The sequence below is a fragment of the Mustela nivalis genome (assembly GCF_964662115.1).
Source record: "Mustela nivalis genome assembly, chromosome: 1".
In the NCBI taxonomy this organism is placed as follows: Eukaryota; Metazoa; Chordata; class Mammalia; order Carnivora; family Mustelidae; genus Mustela; species Mustela nivalis.
This window is the reverse complement of record NC_139020.1, coordinates 157,743,829-157,764,444: the sequence shown is the minus strand read 5'-3', so window position 1 is coordinate 157,764,444 and position 20,616 is coordinate 157,743,829. Positions and strand designations below refer to the sequence as shown.

General features: G+C 48.5%; 3 protein-coding genes across 10 annotated transcripts in view; 1 reads left to right on the top strand and 2 right to left on the bottom strand.

The window, feature by feature from the left end:
• ZXDC (ZXD family zinc finger C) overlaps positions 1-3,819 on the top strand; it is an 83,195-nt gene extending 79,376 nt beyond the window's left edge. The window contains exon 9 of the mRNA XM_082688196.1: positions 3,650-3,819. Within this exon, the coding sequence (XP_082544322.1) occupies positions 3,650-3,804 (155 nt within the window). The 3' untranslated portion in view covers positions 3,805-3,819. The remainder of the gene's footprint in view (positions 1-3,649) is intronic.
• The window catches only part of CFAP100 (cilia and flagella associated protein 100), a 50,888-nt gene extending 41,439 nt beyond the window's left edge, over positions 1-9,449 (bottom strand). For 2 of the 8 annotated variants that reach the window (XM_082688235.1, XM_082688238.1), the window contains exons 1-3: positions 8,672-8,824; positions 7,512-7,607; positions 5,209-5,328 (exon numbers count right to left, since the gene is read on the bottom strand). In XM_082688235.1, coding sequence (XP_082544361.1) covers positions 5,209-5,328; positions 7,512-7,560 — 169 coding nt within the window. In that variant the 5' untranslated portion in view covers positions 7,561-7,607; positions 8,672-8,824. Of the gene's footprint in view, positions 1-5,208; positions 5,329-7,511; positions 7,608-8,667 lie in introns of all 8 variants that reach the window. The other 6 variants (XM_082688236.1, XM_082688237.1, XM_082688242.1 and 3 more) reach the window with 6 other exon arrangements.
• CHST13 (carbohydrate sulfotransferase 13) overlaps positions 1-20,616 on the bottom strand; it is a 282,606-nt gene that overhangs the window by 171,125 nt on the left and 90,865 nt on the right. The window lies entirely within an intron of this gene.

Genomic DNA, 20,616 nt, shown 5'->3' with positions numbered 1-20,616 from the left:
CATCTCACCCCCCTGAGATCAGGACCTGAGCCAAAATTAAGAGTTGGACACATAACCAACAGAGCCACCCAGGTGCCCCAGGGCAGACCACTTTAAAACACAAGTCATAAAACCACTGGTGTGTTTACCTCCTTCTCGGTGGCTGGCACCTGAAACAGCCCCCAGTGTCCCCGGGCTCCAGGCACTCACAGCCTTCAGTGTCCCTCCAGCAAGAGATCATGGTTGGTTTGTGTGGTCAGCTGTGGAAGTGACAGCGTGGGGCTTCAGAAGCAAGGCCAGAGAGGACATTTGGGCCCTGCTTTGCCTCTCTGGGATCACCTATTCTGAAGGGGGTCAGCCCCAGCCAATGGCCACATGACTAAGCCTGCCCAGAACTGATTCTCCAGCCCTGGTCTGCCTTCCTGTGACCACGGAGGAGACCTCTTGGGCCCAAATCCTCAAGCCAAGCCCCTCATGAGCTCCTGACCCAAAGAAACTGAGCTAACTCATGTTTACTGTTGTTTCAAGCCACTCAGTTTTGAGGTAATTTGTTACACAGCCCACTCTTCAGGGGCATCCCAGGCTTGGGAGGTCCAGGACCGCAATCCACAGGGTTTGGGAGACCCTACGTGATCTCACGCAGCGACCTCTGCAGCTTCTCATCTCGCTCCCAGCCTCACCCCTCCCTGCTACCCTCTGGCCACCTGAAGACTCTTCACGGACCATCCCACAGGCAGAACTGCCCTTTGCTTTTTTCACTGCACGGGAGTCCAAGCCCCGTCAGTCAACATCTCCCTCGTCTGTTATTGGCCCCATGACCTTCCCTCATATCCAGGACAGAGGGGCTTACTGCCTGCCCCTCCCAGAGATGGCACTCCCCTCTCTTGCATGTGTAACATCTGGTATTATGTAGGGTCACCTTCTTTCCCAAGATGGGCAACTGCTCCAGGTGCATTAAGGATGTCTTGTACTTTCTGCACCTGATGCTCTAGCATGTGAGTCTTATGGACCCCACAGGGACTGTCCTCATCTCTCTACCTTGGGGTTGGTCAACCCCTGGCAAGAGTGAAGGAGGTGTCCAAGAGGGTGATTTACAAATGTAGACCAACTACTCCAGAGCCCACGTGCCCACCTCCCACCTCCACTGTCAGCCCCTCACACCCAGGGCCCCTGGACCCTGCTCTAGTCGCCCAGGGCCAGGTCCCAGACAGCCCTGTGCCACAGAGTCCTGACATTACTCAAACCAGTCAACCCTAAGCCTGCACACCCTACATCCCCTGTTCCTTCCTAAGGAAATCACGACAAAGGCTCCTTCCCACAGTGCCCCGCTCTCTCTGCCTCTGACCCAGCCCGGTCCTTTCCAGTGTGGCCCTGCCGCCTATTTCTAGGGATCTAAGAAGATCACATACTATCTTTCCAATGGCAGCCATCCCCTTGTCTGCTGATCTTACTACACCTGAGCAGTAGTGAGACCGACAGTTTACTTATCTTTTATTTGTTTGTCAATTTTAATATCTATATTATGCCTTTACATTTTAATCATTCTTATTACCTTGATCTATCTATGGGGTGTATTCCTGATTGCTTTTTTCCTTTTCTTTTTTTAGTTAACAGTGTTATATTAATTTTAGGTGAGCAATATAGCGACTCAACACTTCCACACCTCACCCCATGCTAATGATGACAAGTGCCCTCCTTAATTCCCATCACCTATTTCACCCATCCCCCCCCACCACCCTCCCTCGGTCTGGTAACCATCAGGGTGTTCTCTATAATTAAGAGTCCATTTCTTGCTTTGTCTTTTTTTCCCCTTTGCTCATTTGTTTCTTAAATTCCACATATGAATGAAATTGTATGGTCTTTCTTTGACACATTTTGCTTCGCATACTGCATTTTAGCTCCATCCATGTTGTTGCAAATGGCAAGATTTCATTATTTCTGATGGCTGAGTAATATTCCATTGTATACACACCACATCTACTTTATCCATTCATAGCCAATGGACACATGGGCTGCTTCCTTATCTTGGCTATTGTAGATAAAGCTGCTATAAACTTCAGGGTGCATGTATCCATTTGAATTAGTACTTTTGTTTTCTTTGGATAAATACCTAGTAGTGCAATGGCTCGTTCATAGGGTAGTTCTATTGTAAACTTTCTGAGGAACCTCCACACTGTTTTCTACATTGGCTGCCCCAATTTGCATTTCCACCCACAGAGCACTAGTGTATCTTTTTCTCGACATCTTCACCAGCACCGGTTGTTTCTTGTGTTGCTGATTTTAGCCATTCTGACACGTGTGAAGTGATATCTACTGTAGTTTTGATTTGCATTTTCCTGATGAGGAGTGATGATGAACATCTTTTCCTGTGTCTGTTGGCCATTTGTACATCTTTTTTGGAGAAATGTCTTTTCATGTCTTCTGTCCATTTTTAAATTGGATTATTTGGTTTTGGGGTGTTAAGTTTTACAAGTGAAATCTACATTTTAAAACAACAGGAACCATGCTTGTCCATCCCCAGCTCCCAGCACGGGATCCATGATGATATCGAGAAGGCAGCTGAGTCTCTGAGGGCGGGCTTTACAGCAGTGTCTGGGCTGGTACTGAGGACTCACTGGTGGGCTCTGAGAGCTGGCAGGAGTGGGGCCATGGGGGGCGGTGTGGGGGAGGACAGGGTGAGATGGTCATTCACTGTCTGCTGGCCGATGTTTACTGGCATTCTAAGTGTGAGGTCCTGCAGCAGACACTGGCAAACCTCCTCAGAGCCTATATTTTAGACAGGTGACAAACACAAATAAGAGTGTGTTGGGCTTCCAATAATTTTGTGAATGCACCCAGAAATGGAATTGCCGGGTCATATAATTTTATGCATTCCTTTCTGAGGGACCACCCTCCCATGTTCCACAGCTGTATACCTCCTCACCAGCAGTGCCCACGGGTCCCAGTTTCTCTACATCCTTGCCGACACTTGTTACATTGAATTTTTTTTTTTAATAGCTATTGTACTCGTGCGATGTGATGTCTCACTTTCCTAATGACTGATGCTAATGTGAGCACATCATGTCATGTACTTATTGGCTCTTCAGAAGATCTTCTGAAATGTCTGTCAACTCCTTTGCCTCCTTTTTAGTGGGTTGTTCATGTTGCGTTTTAGGAATTCTCTATGCATTCTGGATATTAATCTTTTGTCAAAGATTTCCTTCAGGGTCTGGGTTTGGAAAGGCTGAGAGGGTGGTCTGGTGTCTTTAAATCACTATTGACAGAACTGGCAGGGCGGTCACTCCAGCTCCCAGAGCTGAAAGAATGGCCAGCCTCAGTACTGGCTTCTCAGGAACCAAACACACAGCTGGGCTTGGGGAAGAAAAGGTCCTTATGGCTCACCAGGGCACCAGCCAGCCACGCCAAAAACGTGTGCTGCCCTCCCCATTGTTGCTGGGCTAGAGGCTGCTCCACAGAATGTCACCATTCACCAAAATTTCCCAGCTTCCCCCTCCAGTTCTGTCCTGGAACCCACATGTGTTCATCCAGGCTCCAGAGTTCCGATTTCGGATTCTGAGCATTGTGACCAGCTCAGTGGTTGTTTGGGTGGAAAGACTGATTCCTGGGAGCTTTCTGCTCTAATTAACATCTCCCAGGTGTCACCTCATACGTGGATATTTTCTTCTTTTAGATGCCATTGTAAATGGAGCTGCTTTCTTCATTTCCACGTTGGATTGCTTGGTGCTGGTGTGGAGGCACACAGCTAACATCGATGTTTGGATTTTGTACCCTGCAACCTGGCTTAATTCATTTATTAGCGCTAGTAGCTTTCTTGTGGGTTCCTAGGGATTATTTCTATATAGGATTATGTCATCTGGGAATAAGATAGTTTCATTTCTTCCTCTCCAATTTGTATATCTTTTCGTTCTTTTCCTTGTCTAAATGCTCTGACTAGGGGCACCTGGCTGGCTCAGTAAGTAGTGTGACTCTTGATCTTGGAATTGTAAGTTTGAGCCCCACATTGGATAGAGAGATTACTTAAAATCTTTAACAAATAAATAAATAAATAAATGCTCCAGCTAGAACTGCCAGCACACAGTGTTGAATAGCAGTGAAAACAGACATCCTGGCCTTATTCCTGAACTTCAGGGGAAAGATTTCAGGCTAACAGAATTTTATTGAGGACCTGTTATGTGCCAGGCTCTGGGGAGACAGCAACATGCAAGACAGACGAACACTCCTGCCCAGGTGGAGCTTATGTTCTACTGGGGAGGGAGAAACAAGTAAGGAACAGTGATGAAGGTGGGAGGCAGAAAGTGGTATCAAGAAAAGTAAAGCAGAGGGTGACATTTGAATAAAAGTTTCAAGGAGGTGGAGGAGGGAGCCACAGGGTGATCTAGGGGGAGAGCATTCTGGGGAGGGAGACAGCAGTGCTAAGACACTGAGGCGAGTGTCCCTAGCCCAAGGAGCATGGGCAGCTGAGTGGCAGGACTGGGGCAGCCCCAAGAGGGGAGCTTTTTGTGGCTTTTCTCTCCAACCGCACATTCTGTTCCAGCACACCCCACCCCACAAGCCCTGGCTGGGAAGTCTTGGGTCTAGTATGGGCTTTCACTGACTCCTTTGCCTGGCCAAGGTCTCTGTTAAGTGTCCTCCACTCTCTGCACCAGGGGTGAGGCCTTGCCTGGGGTCTCCAGGGAGGCTGTGGTGAATCAGACCCTCTGTCTATGTCACAGACATTGGCATCCCTATATAAAAGTCATTAATCCCAGAAATTGCAATCTCCCTGCTTCAACCCCTCTCAGCATCTTTACAGAACTGAATAGTCCTCCCCATGGTCCATGGGCCCTACCCAAATAGTTCCAGACTGGCCTTCTGTCTCTCCAACACTGAGCTCATAGGAGCCTCAGCCTTTGCTGGCCCTTCCCCTAGAAGGGGAATGCTGCCTAGAATGCGCTTCTCCCTCTCTCATCCTTCAGGATTGTTATGGATAGGCATCAAATGTCACCTCCCCTGAGAGGCCTTCCTTGACTACCTCTCCCAGTTAAGTTATGCCTTGCCCCCTGCCCAAAACTTCCTGTAGGTTTCCTTTCTACTGGCTGTTTGCTTTGCAATGTCTGCCTTCCTTAAAATGAAAGTGCCAGGTTGGGGAGGGAATTATTCACCCCTGAATCCCCAGTGCTTAGAACACAAGCCCTCATCCAGCAGGCACGTACTAAATATTTGAGAATGAAGACCAAATCCAGAGCTTACTTCTCTGATGTCCAATTCCAGCCGAGTCTTTGCCCAGACCCCTTAACGGCCCCTCCACCAGCACTCCCCAAGCATTATCTTCTGACTCAGACTTCACACAGTGGGAGACAAGCCAAGGCCCTAGAGGTGGGGTGTTGGGTATCATAATAATGAGTAGAGACCCTAATAACAGTAGTGTCAAGGAGCTGAGTCCTTGACACGTACCCCGTCTTCGAGCTCACAGCAGCCTCAGGGAATTGGGATTGATCCCATTGCACCGATGAGGCAGTTGAGGCTCACAGAAGTGTTGTACTCTGCCATGGGTGTCTGACACCATGTGTGTTCTCCCCCGAGGCTGGGCTCCAGAAACGCCACCTGGACCTGGCTCGGGCTCAGAGCTCAGTGTCCCTGGGCTGTTCTCCCCCAGGAGGCCCCTCTTCCCCAGGGTCTTTCTAGCTCTTACATTCGTCCCCAGCTCCTACAGATGAACCCAGGATGTCAGGGTCAACTGTCATCCTGGCCTGAGCCCCTGGCTGATGTGCTCCCATCCAGGCTGCCTTCACTTGCCTACCTGGCTAGGTGCCCCTGCCTGGCCTGGCCTGGCCTGCAAATGCCATCGGTCTGTCCACTTGCCTGCCTGGCCTGGTTTCCTCCCAAATGCACAGATCCTCAACCCAGACCATGGAGATCAGCTTGGGGGAAGGGGACCTCCTATTTGCATGTCACTGCCAAGGGAAGTGATAAACCCAATCTCGAGAGTCACAGGGTACTCCCCCCACCTCCCCCGCCATGTAACTACTCTCTTGGTACCATAGGATGAATCAGTCTTGTTCATAAAGCCTTCAACTGTCTTGTGCCAGTTGCATTATTTTGTGTGGGTGTCTAAAGTTAATTTGTTGTTATCTGCAAACATTTCAAAGCTATCTTTTTTTTGGTAACTCTCAGACTTCCTTCATTTTTCGATTTGCCTTGGAGCAGAGTGAGTGAGTGCACAATGGCAGCGGTGGGGACTCATGTAGAGAGCAGCACACGTTTGAGACAAGCTAAGTGCCCATTCACATGGGTTGGTTCAGTAAATTATGATACATTCACTCTACGTGATCTGTCTTCTGCTCACAACACGGGAAGTCGAAGAGAACTCCCGATAATAATATTGACAAGGAAGTCTTTTCACTGTGTTGGGGTTAATGGAAAAAGCAAGGCACAGGAAGCCTGTTTCTTGTGTGGTTGTTTGTGTGAGAAAAAGACAAATGGTATAAACTATGTCTGTATGTATTTGCCTGTGTGCACAGAGCATGTGTGTGGAGCACGGGGAGCAGGAGAGGAGAGGCTCGTGCCACTCCCCTCTGAGGAGGGGAGACTGGGTATCTGGGAACAGGAGGGGGAGGGGCTTTCACGAGAGGGGGCTTTGAACACTTTTGAATTTTGAACCATGGGAATATTTTACCTATTCAAAACCAAATTAAATTTAAAGCACAAAGTTGACAGCAGGCAGCATTGACCATTCTGCCCACCTCAGTGCCCACCGCCCCCAGAGGTGCGCCGGCAGCACTTGGCGGGAGCACTTGGCAGCAGACCTGGGACTTCAGTGGAGCCAGAACATCTCCCACAAGGGCCTGAGGCTGATGCTTCCTCTGGGCTCAGCCTAGTGACCTTAGCTGAGGCTGAGAGAGACCCACTTGATTTCTGGTACCTTCCACAAAGCCTGTTATGTGGTGAACTGTGCCCCCGCCCGCAAAATTAATGGTTTTGAAGACTTGAAATCCTACCTTCCAGCACCTCACAAGGTGACTCTGGGTCATGCAGCCCTAACTTAGATGATGTCATGCTGGAGTAGTGTGGGCACCTGATCCTATATGATTCCTGACCTTAATAAAAAAGGGGAAATTTGCAACAGGCATGCTCACAGGCAGAACGCCACGTGATGATGAAGGCAGACATAGAGATGACACATTCCCAGTCCTGGGAACACCGAAGATTGCCAGCAAACCACCAGAAGTTTCCTAGGAGAGAGCCTGGAACAGGTGCTTCCTCTGACCCCTCAGAAGGAACCAGTCCTGTCAGTGACACCTGCATCTTGGACTTTAGCCTCCAGAACCATGAGACAATAAATCTCTGGTGTTAAAGCCACCACTGGGTGGTGGCACTTTGCTATAGCGGCCCGAGGAAATAAAATGTGAAGTTTCCCCAGAATCTGGCACACCTATGTTTCTGCCTCATGGTCTGATTTGGAATCCCCTTAACCCTCAGTTAAGTCTGGATGTCACTGTCCCAGGCTCCCGAGGCGGTCTTCAACTCTGAGCCCATGCCAGCCCCATATTTACCGTTGTGAGTCATACCCTTGGAGACCACAGCAGACACGATCTTGGACATCTGGGCAGATGTTGCAAAGCTTGATTTTGGCTAAAGGCGATTCCAACCTGAGGAGTGATACAGTACTTGAGCCAGGTGATCCCCAGGCCCTCAGCTCCCCTTGCCCCGGGGTGGCTGAGAAAACTTGGCATTTCCTGAGGGCCTACCATGTGACCAACACCTATAGTTCCCTGCCTTCCCCCTCCTTCATCCTCTCTCCCCTCCTTGACTTAGTTCTAGCTGCCCGGCCTAATCTTTCTGTGTCTGGAACATGCCAACCTTGGTCTGCCTCAGGGCCTTTGCCTATACCACTTCCTTGGCCAAAAAATGTTCATGGACAACCAACTGCGGAGAATGGGACTCTCCCTTCAGCTCTGAGCTCATGTCACCCACTTCAGAGACACTACTCTCACCACTCCATTCAAAACAGTTTCTTTCTTCCCATCTCCGTAACACCTCACTTTACTTTCTCCTCTGCAATTACCACTATCTGATTTGTCGCGCGCGCGCGCGCGCGCGCGCGCGTACACACACACACACACACACACACACACACACACACACACACACACTATTTCCCCTTGAACGGAAGGTCCAAGAGAACAGGGGTATTTTCTCATTTGGAGCCAACGCGTTCATCAAAGCGCCTGGCATAGCCTTGGGTCTTCGTAACTATTCATTGGATGAATTTTTCATTTTACAGAGGAGGAAGTACAGGAGAGATTCAGCTAGGTGTCCAAAGTCACACAGTAAGGAAGGACCTTAGCTGGGATTCCACCCCAAGATTCCTTGACTCCAAAGCCTGCGCCCTTCCAGCAACATTCTGCTACAATCCAGGTGGAAAGAAATCCTGGTCCTGGAGAGGCACTAGTTAGCAGTGCCCCGTCTCCTAGCACCCCAGCTTGGTGGGGATGCGTGGGTCATACAGCAGGGGTGCACAAGTCAAGGAAGGATAGAGGGATGGCTAGGTAGCTAGGTATGTGATAAAGCAAATCCAGTAATAAATAAGGAAGGGCGAGCAAACTTGTAAAGAGACCTTGCAACGGGCGCCCGAGAAGCCCGCCCGAGAAGCCCGCCCGAGAAGCCCGCCCCAAGCCCCGCGCACCCCTGACCCGACGCCGCGCGCACCCACCGGCCCAGCGCGCCCGGGCTAGCCCGGAAGCCTCCACACCGCAGTTCCCGGCTTCCAGCTCAGGGAGTTCGGTTTACGTCGCCAAGGCAACCATTCTCCCCGCCCGCTGGGACGGTGACGTCACAAAGCCGAGGCGTTCTGGCTACGTGGGGGTGGGGCCTGCGGGCGTCTAGGTCCAGCAGTAGAGGAGAGGCCGGAGTCCCGCCGCCCGAGCTCTGGGCGCCTCCTGCGCAGTGTCTGGGATTGGGTCTGGGGCACAGGCGGTTCCTTCCTCCGTCATTCCTTATTCCGCACTCCTCCCGCTCTTTGCCTTTTGTTCCCCGATTCATTTATTCAGTGTGCGCTTCGGGATGCATGTGGTGCAAACACAGACCTGTCCTTTCTGCCGGGTGGATCTCATTTTCTAGAGGGTCGTTTCTTAAAAGTGTGGTTCCTGGGCCAGCCGCAGAAGCACATTATTCCTGGAACTCGTTAGCAGAGCAAAAGTTGTACCCTCCCGGGCAGCAGAAAGTCGGGGGGGGCGGTGCGCAGCCGTGCAATCTGGACTGTAACCAGGCCTCCCCGTGAATGCGATGCGGGCTAAGGCTTGAATTCACCCTATTCCCGAGGGTGAATGAGACTTTTTACAATAAAGACACAGCATGGCAAGGGCTATTAGTAGACAGGGCAGCGACGGGGTGATAAAGAGCAGGGATCCAGTTTAGATAGCCCAGATTCATCAGCTGATGTGGTCATGGGCTGAAGTGTGCCCTCTGCTTCCCCAGCTCAGGTCCCTGGTTCCTCAGAAACAGGAGAACCCCTCCCACAGTTCTCACCATGGTCACCACATTGTCCCACGCATCTAGGGAATTTGCAGATTGACAAAGTCTGCTTGGAGCTGGGGCACAGTCTGGGCTCTGTCTTTCTAGCTGTACTCTGTGCTCTGGAACAGTGTGCAAACCAGGAGGGTGTCAGTGAGAATCCCAGCAGCTCTCAGCTCTGCTCAAGGCAGGTGTAGTGGTTAGGAAGACCAGTGCCAGGCAATGTGGAGGGGCTCCTTGGATTGGAAGAAGCGGGGATCCCTGAATCACCACTGGAGGACAGCATTCTACTGGCATTATCTACAGGAGGCTTTGTGCAAGGGAGGAAGGAAATTTTTATGTCAAGCCATATACATGATTTGTGCATGAGTGTGTGGGGGTGCCCCATGTATGTGGAGAGGAGAGGACTATTTGTTACAGCAGCTAGCTTGAACAGACCCCTTGAACAAACCCCTGAACAAACAAGTGGTTTCCATGTAGCCCCAGTGCAGAGGGTCCTTCTGCTGTCATTTAGAGTCCTAAACACTTTAGCCTCTGCTTGTCTCTGGTCTCTGCCACAGCACAACAAGGAGCTGGATAGTGGAGTCAGCTATCAGCAAGGGCCAGAGGCACTTTATTAATTGTTGGCTGAGGGAGGAAAGCAAAGAGTTTCAAAATAGTTTATCACAAATAATTGGAATTCTAATGAGACTTTTAGGACTCTCGAAAATAGGTGACCCAAAGAGGGAAAAGCTACTGAGCATACTATCAATTCATTGCTATTAGCAGGTACATTTATGAACGATTGTAAATTATCTGTGAACCTTCAGAGTCTTTCTGGGTGCCTGACACTGTTCTCTGTGCCCATTTAATGCAGCCTGCCTGTGAAGTCGGCCCCTCTTATTACCCTGCTGCCAAGGGGGGAGATTGCACCACTGTGAGGTTAAGAAACCTGCCCTCAGAGTCGGCAAATAAGTGTGTTTTTCAGAAAGTCCACGGAACAGAGAGCTTAAAGAGTGGGTGCCAGGAAAATCCAATGAGGGGAAAAATGGCTTTTCAACAAGTGTGCTAGAACAATTGGATTTCCACATGCAGAAGAATGAAGCTGGGCTCCACCTCATCCCATACCAAAATTAACTCAAATAGAACCAGAGACCTAAATGTAAGTATTAAAGCTCTCAGAAACAAACAAACAAACAAACAACAACAACAACAACAACAAAAAAACAACCACAGGAGTAAATCTTTGTGACCTTGACTTAGGCAGCTATTCCTTGGCTCTGACACCAAAAGCACAAATGACAAAAGACAAAAAGAGATAGACTGGACTTCATCCAAGTTAAAACTTTTGTGTTGTAAGTAAAAGATACCATCAAGAAAGTGGAAAGAGGGGCACCTGGGTGGCTCAGTGTGTTAAGCTGCTGCCTTCAGCTCAGGTCATGATCCCAGGGTCCTGGGATCAAGTCCCACATTGGGCTCTCTGCTCAGCGGGGAGCCTGCTTCTCCCCCCTCACTGTCTGCTTCTCTGCCTACTTGCGATCTCTGTCTGTCAAATAAGTAAATAAAATCTTAAAAAAAAAAAAAGAAAAAGGAAATGGGAGAAAATATTTGCAAAGCATATATCTGATAAAGGACTTGTATCTCAAATATATGACATCCTACAACTCATTAAGAAAAATGCAAATAATCCCATTTAAAAATAAGCAAAGGATCTCAGTAGATAGTTCTCTAAAGAAGTTGTACAGATGGCCAACAAGCACATGAAAAGATGCTCAGCACACCTAGTCAGGGAAATGCAGATCAAAACCACAATGAGATATGATTTCACACTCACTGGGATAGCTCTACTCAAAAAGATAGTTAATAACAAGTGCTGGTGAGATTGTGGAGAAATTGGAGCTCTCCTACATTGCTGGTGGGAATGCAAAATGGTGCAGCTGCTTTGGAACACAGTCTGGCAGCTCCTCAAAGAATTACACCAGAGTTATCACATGACCCGGCAATTCCACTCCTAGATACTGACCCAAGCAAAATGAAAACATGTCCACACAAAAACTTGTATGTGAATATTCATAGCAGCATTCTTCATGATGGCTAAGAAACAACCTGGATTTTCATTAACTGATGAATGGATTAACAAAATATAGTACTCTCACACATGGAATATTATTTAGCAATAAAAAGAGATGCAGTACAGATAAATACCATAACATAGATGAACCTTGAAAATATTACACTAAGTGCTAAGAGACAGTCCCAAAAGACCATGTATTGTTTGATTCTGTTTGCCACGAATAGGCAAATCCACAGAGATAGAAAGTCTGTGAGTTGTTGCCAGGTGCTCAGGGAGGGATGGTGTTGGGGGAAACTGGCAGGGACCACTAAATGGAGATGTAGGTTTTTTCTTATGGGAGATGAAAATGTCTACAGTAGATTATGGTGGTGACTGCACAACTCTGTGAATATACTAAATGCATTTTTAATGGGTGATTATTTGGTACATAATATCTTGAGAAACACATTAAAAAGAAGAAGAAATGCTTTGAGTGACTAACAGATTGAAAAGTGTTCATTGAGTTTGTTAAATAGGAGACTGTCAGTGGCCTGGGTGAGAGTAGTTTCAGGAAATTCTGGGGGTGATCTGATGGGTGAGGAAGGAGGAGACACAAGGGCCTTGGCTGAGGCCCTATCTTGCTTTTTGAGGGCAGGCTGGCTCTGACCCATAGTGGGACTGGGAGATCTGACCAAGCTCTTCCCCTGCAGTTCTGCTGGAGCCTTGGTCATCAGAGGCAGACCCAGTGCCACAGCTGAGAAGCCAGATGGCTAAGGCTTGGGAGATTCTGTGTGCTGGCTGGTAAAGTTGCAACAGCATTGTTCTGGATCAAAAATGGTGCTCCAGTGCCTGGTCTTTCTAGGCTTTTTGGGGGTAGGTGGGGTGGGGTGAAGGTCCCAAGTGGTCGTGAGGATTGTGGTCATCCAGGAAGAGGGGCTAAGACTAGACCAGGCTTGAAGGTGTGAAGGAAGCAAGATTGAGAGAGAGAGAGGGGAGGAGAAAGAGGACAACATGGAGGAACCATGGTGCTGAACTGGTGGGGGTGGTTGCAGCTAAGGTGGGGTAGGACATTATTGCTTTTGGACCAGGAGATTTGAGACAGTAAGTAGGCTGTCACTTCCTGGACTCTGCCCCACAAGAATGTGTCATTGAGCTTCAGGAGCCCAGGATAAGGAGATTCTCAATAATAGTTCCTGACATCATTTAGGTTGCATTTGGTTTCAAGAAACAGAAAGCTCCATGAGAAAATGACTTAAATAAGAAGGCAGTATCATCTCACACAATGAGAAGCCCCTCAGAACACTTGTCATATCTCCTTAGCAAAACAATTTTTCCACACATGCCTCAACCAGTGCTAGCAAGGAAAATGGGACTCTGTGGGGATCTCAGCATCAGGGCATATGGCCCTGGGGAAGAGTGGAAGAGGGAGCAGAAGTTGAATGGACAATGTGTTCACCCCCAACCATCTCACACTGAGGAGCTCAGTGCAGGCTCTCCCATGGATGCACATATGTCAAAATATCTTCCACCCCCTCTGTTCAGAGCCCACTTGGATTCCAGGCCTTTGCTTCTGTGGCATCCTGTGCCAGACCACTAGCTGCTGTCCTCCTGCTCCTCTTTGCTTGGCTTATCCCTGGCTATTCTTTAAACCTCATCCTAGAAGTCATTTGTCAGCCCAGCCATCCCTAGTCCCCAAGTCTGAGCTTGATACATTCTTTCAGTGCCCTGTAATCTCTTCAAAGCAATGGCTATTTCACAAGGGGCTCTATGAGTGTGTCTTTTCTGCTGTTGTGTAGGTCCCATGAGGATAAGAACTATGCCCTCTGACCCCTTGACCCTAATGTTTTGCACAGTACCTAGCACACAGAAGGTGTTCCATAAATATTTTGTCAAATGTCAATGGATAGTGGATGGTGAGTAGATATGAATGGAAAGATAAATATTTACCTGAAAGAATGAAAATTCTTGGAGATGAATAAGTGGATGGGTGGCTGGATGGATGGAGAGAGAATGTATGTATAGCTGAGCTATACTTATGTAGGCGGATGGGTGGCTGGTGTGTTGATGGGTGGACGTGAATTGGCTGGGTGGCAGGGTAGAGAGGTGGATGAATGGGTGGTGGATGGGTGGTATGAATAGATGATGCAGGTATGGTGGGTAGATTGTAGAGTGGGTATAGATAGGCAAAAGGAGGAACAAGCTGATGGGTGTGGGCGCGCTGTCCGAATAATCTACCACGGGGTGGCGCCCTGCACCAGTTTGAGCCCTAGGCCCGAGCGAATGCCCTTTCTGTCCAAAGGGTACTTACAAAAGAGGAACCTTTTGTCCTAGGCAGCGGTGAAAGGTTCCCCGGTGACGCAGGTTTGTAAACAAGTTGAAAAGACGCTGCCCTGCTGGCTCACGTCAAGCGGGACCGCGCAAACAGTGCCACCTCGACCTTGGCTCCCTCGCCCAGAGGCCAGTGTCCGGCTGCTCCTAGCACAAGTATGAGCTGAGCTTGGGGACAGGAGTCCTGCTCGCTGATGTGAACGCAGCCACCCCTTTCTCGGCCACAGCATCCCGGTTGGGGACCCTGAAGACGCCTGCCTTGAATTGCTGCAGAAAGTCCCAGGGAGGTATTGAGGGCAGGCGGGATATCTCAAAACCTGCGCAGTTCCTTTTGCCCACGTGGGAACACACATTATCCTAAGCTGCCTGACTTCAACCCTAATGGGAAATCTACATCCTGGCAAACTCCAACCCAAGACCATTCATCCCAGGCTCCATCAGAATCTTAATTTATTCCAGACCCTGATTCAGGCTCACATTTTGATACTGATCCTCCCCAGGCACTAACCCAAGGAGACTTTACCCTAACTTTGCTAGGCCTAATCAGAGCACCCCTTAAACCAATAGTAATATAACTTAATGGGAACCACCTCCAAAACCAACCATGGATTCATAAATGCTTCAAAACACTGAAAAAATAGACAAATGCACAATATGTTGTGGGTGCCAATTCACATCCACCCATGTGGGAGTGTAGGAAAGTGCTGGCTACCTCAACATTTATCAATGCTGAGTATTATACCCTTTCTCTTCTCTGCCAACTTGATGGGGAGAAAAATCCCAAGTAACACTTTAATTTGCATTTCTGAAGGACTTAAAGGCAACTTCCCCCAGCAACTATTTATTAAATATTAAATATTAAACAAGGTTTATTGAAGCCATGTGATAAAAACCAGCACTTCCTTGGCCCCTGACACCCTAACACCCCTCCCCTCTTTTCAACTCTTTTGGCTGTTTCTTTTGATACATGTCTTCATTTTTTTAATATTAGGTTTAAATTTCAATCTCTTGATTGAATTGTAAGTAAATATCAGTTGACTTCTTGTCATGGGAGGTGAAGATCAAACATCTCATGCAACTCTGGGTTCTGTTCATCAGCTACCCAGTGTGGCTGACTCAGGGTTTGAGTACCCAGGTTTCTTTGTCCTATTAGGACTACATTAGTGTTGCTCCCTTCTGACAGTTCCCCAATGTTTGCAATTCTCCCTGAAATTAAATACTTTGTTTTCCACCTTCTTAGTTTTATCCATTTTTAAAATTATGAAATATAGAAATCATATGGAAGAATGTATCATTCTGTTTCATTTGTTTATTTTTTAAAGATTTGTATGTTTTGAGGGAGAGTCAGGGAAAGGGCAGAGGGAGAGGGAGAGAATCTTAAGAAGACTCTCTGCTGAGCTTGGAGCCAGATGTGGGTTGACCCCAGGACCCTAAGATCTAGATCTGAGATGAACCTGAGAATCTGATGTCCAAATGACTGAGCCACCAAGCACCCCAAGAATAATTTTATTAAAAAAAAAAAAAAGAAGAAGAAGAACAACAACAAATATGCAGACTATGACCTGAAACTTTTCTTAGAAATCCCTAGGGTCCTTACCCTGACTTCCATGATGTGCTTTGCCTGGTTCATTTAGTTTTTTCACCCATGTGTGTGGCCTTAGCAGTTTTTTTAGTCTCATCTGGTGGTGTACATAGAAAAGGGAGCATTTGCCCTTCTTCTTTGAGGACTTGCTTTTTTGCTTAGTGTCGGGAGAGCCATCCACCTTGGCTCACATGCATGTGGCCCATTCATTTTCATAGGTACCTGGTAACATTTCAGTGTAAGAATATAAGGCAGTTGATCTATTTTACTGTTGTCGAACATTGTGCTGTGTCCAGTTTCTTTCTTTTGCAAACAATGGTTCTAAAACAAATTTTGTCTATATTTCCTGATGCACAGGTATGAGAGTTTTTCTTGGGTGGACACTGGGGAGTGGAATTGCTGGGTTAGAAGATGTGCATTTGTTCCGTTTTTCTGGATAACACCCAATTGTTTTCCAAAGTGGTTGTACCAATTTACACCCTGTGGACAGGGAATTTAAATTGCCTTTGATCTGTTTCCTTGCCAACACTCTGTACTATCAGGCTTTTAAATTTTGCCAGTCTAATCTTCACTGTTACCATGGCCAGATACTATCTGTTTGTTTACACATAGACCTGTGTCCAGGTTCTATTTTATTCAACTGATCTTTCTGTCATCTGTTCCCATCTATATGTCATGATCACAAACCCTTGAAACCACCCTAAAGATCACTTTCTAGTGCCCAAACACTCTCTGAGAGAAAGTCACAGGATGTAAACTTTTGAGAATTTCCAGACATTCACCTGATTGATAGTTTTGCTGGGTACAGAAGTTTAGGTGGGAATGATATATTTTTTTTTTTGCTGGGATGCTGAAGGCATTTTGTAGCCCCTTGCAACAGATAGTATTTCCCCAAAAGAGCCAGAACAATATGTCTAGTCCCACGTGCATTTTTAGAAACTGGCGACTGTCTATCAGGATATAGACACCATTTCTTACCCCCGAACCTGGGGGACTGAGCAGCTGCCTTGACAAATGTGGCAGGAGTGAGCTTGTATGGTTTTCCAGGTTCCATCATACAAGGTGATATGGTTTATTCCTGGCTGTCTTTCAGGACACTCAGCCCTGGAAACCAGTGTCCGTGTGCTGAGGAAGTCCTAGCCACATGAAGAGGCCATGTGTGTGTGTCCTGGCTGGTAACCCCAGCTAAGAATTTGCTTCCACTCCCAGCAATACGATGAGCAGTCTTTCGGATCATTTCAGCTCTCAGGCTTTGAATCACTCCAGCTGCTGCCAAGTGGAGCAGAAGTATACTATCCCCACCAAGGCCTATTCAAATTGAAGATTTACAAATAAGTGTAGTCATTGTTTTAAGCCACTAAGTTTTGGGGTATTTGTTACATAGCCAATGCAACAGAATTTCTTTCTGTATGCCAGCTCCTAGCTAAGCAGGTCTTGAGGATGTGAAAGGTGAGTAGGCTATTCCTTGCACCTAAGGAGATCATAATATATTCAATTCAATTCAATTTGAAAAATGTGAGTAACCCACATATCCCCCAGTGCCTTGACATTTGTTCCTTTTTACGTCAATGTACCCAGACTCTGCAGCGCATTGCCCTACTGAAGAGTGGAAGGAACAGTTGTAGGTCTGCTTCTCTGAGAAAGTTTGACCAGATTTTTCTGGTGACAAAGAGGTGACAAGAAGTTGGAGAGTGATGAGTGGCAACAGTCTTTCCCGTGCTGGTCCCCTTTGCAGTGTAGTGGTCCCCGGTAGGCACCTCAGCCCTGCCCACTCCAAGTCTGGCATCCATAGGGGACCGTGAGCAAACACAGCTAATCCCTCTTAAGTGTGGGCCGGAGCTGGAATTTAGGAAAGGTCTATTGAACCAGGTTAGGTTCCAACCTAGGTGGCTGGGCTCTGGAACACAGTGCAGCTTAATGACAGCCAGAAAGGCAGTCATTGCCCCGCAGTCACTCCTGACCCAGATGAAGCAGAAGGAGGAGGTCACCTTAGGGAAGAGTGTGACTGCTGTGAAGGGAGCCCTGGTGAGGCAGAAGGGCACAGGAAAGACCCATCCAGGAGCATGCAAAGCATGAGCTGCTGATAGCCGGGTCCTTTTCTGCCTTGGTTGTAGGTGGTGGGTTGGAGCCAGACAGGGGCTGGTGCTTGGGCTGAGGTTTGAGATGAGGCCTTGGAATGACCCCTGGGTGAGGGGAGGACAGCCTGAGCAGTGTGAGATTATTCCTTCAATCATTCAAGAAAAACTTATTGAGCATTCATCACCAGCCAGGCATGATGGGAATGCAGCAAAGGACAATAGAAGCAAAAATCCCTCCTGTCAAAGAACTAACTTCTTCATGGAGCATGAGAGACAATGCATAAACGGCCCAAGAGCAGGCCTGATACAGAAGATGCAATGGCGAGGAAAAAAAGCCTGGTGAGGGGACTGGGGAGGACTTGGTGGGGGTGGAGAGTTTGTTACTTTGTACAGTGTGGTCAGAGGGGACCTTCCGGGAAAGGGAACTTTGGCACAATGACCTGAAAATGGTGATGGCACGAGTTAACCTCTTCCTGGGAGACCTGAGTCCAGGAGAGGGCCAGTGTGGGTGAACCACTGGAGGGGGAATGGGATGGAGGAGGGGAGGGAGGATGGGGAGGGCTCAGGGTGCAGAGCAAGAGAGGGGGAGGACGGTGGCAGGGCTTTCCGGCTCATTGCCTGGGCTTTCAACTCCGTGGGTGAAGTGGGAAGCTGTTGGTGTGTTCCGAACAGAGGAAGATGTGGCCTCATGCTTTTGGAGGATCCTTGTGGCAGCTGCATTGGGAAAAGACCAAGGGGTAGGGTCCTGGATGTATCGTGAGCATGTTGCTGGGTGCTGGTCATGAGACAGAGGAGCCAGGGAGGACTGCAGAGATGATTTTAGCTTGAGTGACCTCTGGGCGATGGAGGAGTTCTTGCTCCCCGCCTGGCCTTGCCGGGCACTCAGCTGGATGCAGCTTGCCCCTGCATTCCCACCCTGAGCTCATGGTTTGTTTGTTTGTTTGTTTGTTTGTTTGTTTTTTACTATTTTATTTTTTAATTAATTAATTAATTTTATTTATTTTCAACATAACAGCTCATGTTTACAGCCGTCTGCAGTGCTGGAGTGAAAGTTGACTCAGATGGAAATCATTTGTTCAGCCATTTATTCACTCAGCAAACATTTATTGAGCTCCTGCTCTGTGCCGGACACGTGGTAGGAGCTGGAGGTCTGTGGTGGTCTCTGTCCCCATGGAGCTCAGAGCCCCTCGGAGTAGAGAGACGTGGATCAGGTGAACAGGCACAGGGAGTGAGTGAAGGGCTTTGTGGACAGGAGGAGCACTAGAGGGAACCCCTCGGTTTACAGTGAGGCAGGCCAGTCCCAGCTGAAGAGAGCGAGGCGCGGAGGAGGAGGGGCAGAGATGCAACAGGGATGACAGACTAGGAGGATCAGAGGAAGGGGGCACAGGGACAACCAGGAGCTTACACGGAGGACAGGACGGTGAGAGCAGCCTTCTTACAGAGCAATTGTTTAAGACCAAGTTGAAAGGCTGAGACAGAGCTCAGCCGGCAGGTCAGGGTGAAGCAGGACCCAGAGGGGCAGTGGCCCCTGTGAGAGACCAGAGGTCAAGAAGGCCTGGGGGCGGGGGGGAGCTCCAGGAACTACCCTGAAGTGTCAGTCAGCTTTTGCTCTGTAATAAACCACCCTAAAATGTAGTGCTTAAAACCACTGTGAGGAGAGGTGTGGTGCGGCTGCAAGGGGCAGAGTCTGTGTTGGGCAAGCAGAAACCGCTTAGCTAGGGTCTTACTCTCAGGAACAGCTGGGAATGGATTGGAACAGACAAGCGGAGATGCAGGAAGAACTGTTGCTCTGCCTTCTGGATGACAGGGACGCGGTGCAGACAAAGCCCCAGGGACTGGTGAGAGAGAGGCAGAAAGAAAATCTACAGGACTAAGTGGTCAGCCATGGGCCCAGGAAGAGGGCTGACCTTTGACCTATCAGGAACTGGACCCCAGAGTTCCCTGCTCAGATGACTCCGAGCCTGCTCCCAGGCCTGACCCTTCCAAAGGGACGCCGCAGCACAGGCATATGCCTTGTTAGGCCTGGGAGGGGAAGGGTGCTCTTTGTGGAGGCAGGCCCGGGTGTGGACCAAGCCCAAGCTCTGTCTGCATGAGGGCGCTAGACCCTGACACTCTGGATGGAGTGGGAAGGGAGGAGAAGCAGGGGCTGGGACCTCCATTTCCCTCTCACCCCGGGTCCCACAAATACTAGGGGTGAGCAACAGCCTGAAGGCTGGTAATGTCTCAGAAACACTCACATGGAGATGCAGACAGGTGACTGGATTCAAAAGACCAGAATTCAGGGGAGAGATCCCAGAAGGAGATAGAAATTTGAAAGTTACTGGCAAAAAGATAGACTACAAGCCGCCCAGACCAATGGAATCTCTGGGAAAAGGCCACTCTCAGGGCATAGTATCACTTTGAAGCTTTGTTGAACTTTGATGAGGGCAGAAAAAAGCTTGTCTTCTCTGAATAAATAGACCGCTTGACACAGAAGTATCAGAAAATTTTATTGCTGATGAGATAAAGAAGGCCTCAGATCCATGGCACGTGGGCAAGGAAGATAAAAAGAAAATAAAAATGTACACAGTCAAGCCATAATACCTAAACAGCAATGGGATCTGTGAACAAGGGAGATGTACTTGACAAGCCTCCAGAAGCCAGGAGTCAGAAGCTTGGTGGCCTGTGGACAACCAGCAGAGCTCTTCTTCAGGGCAAGACACACAAGCCGAGGGCAGGGAGCAGAGCAAGAAGCAAGGCAGAATGGAACCCCAGGGGCATTAGAGTCTACCCACCAACAAACCAAAGAAGGCACACTTGAAAGCTCAGCGGCCACACACAGCTAGGACATGGGTACGGATTTTGCATAACCATGCCAAGCCCCCAAAAGCTTCCCAGCCGAAAATAGAAATTACTTTTAAAAAGTACTCCTAAGAAACAGTCCCAAGTGACCCCAACCCTCCAGGGGCAAGAAGACAAAAGGATCACCACCTTGAGCCAAGTTCCTCGTCCCAGCAGGGAGCTTCTGTGACCTGCAGCCCTCGCTCTGTCTCAGCCAGCTGACTCTGACATTCTCCTTCTCTATTTCACAGATGAGGAAACTGAGGCCAAGATGAGTCCAGACATGTGAAAGCCACACAGCTGGC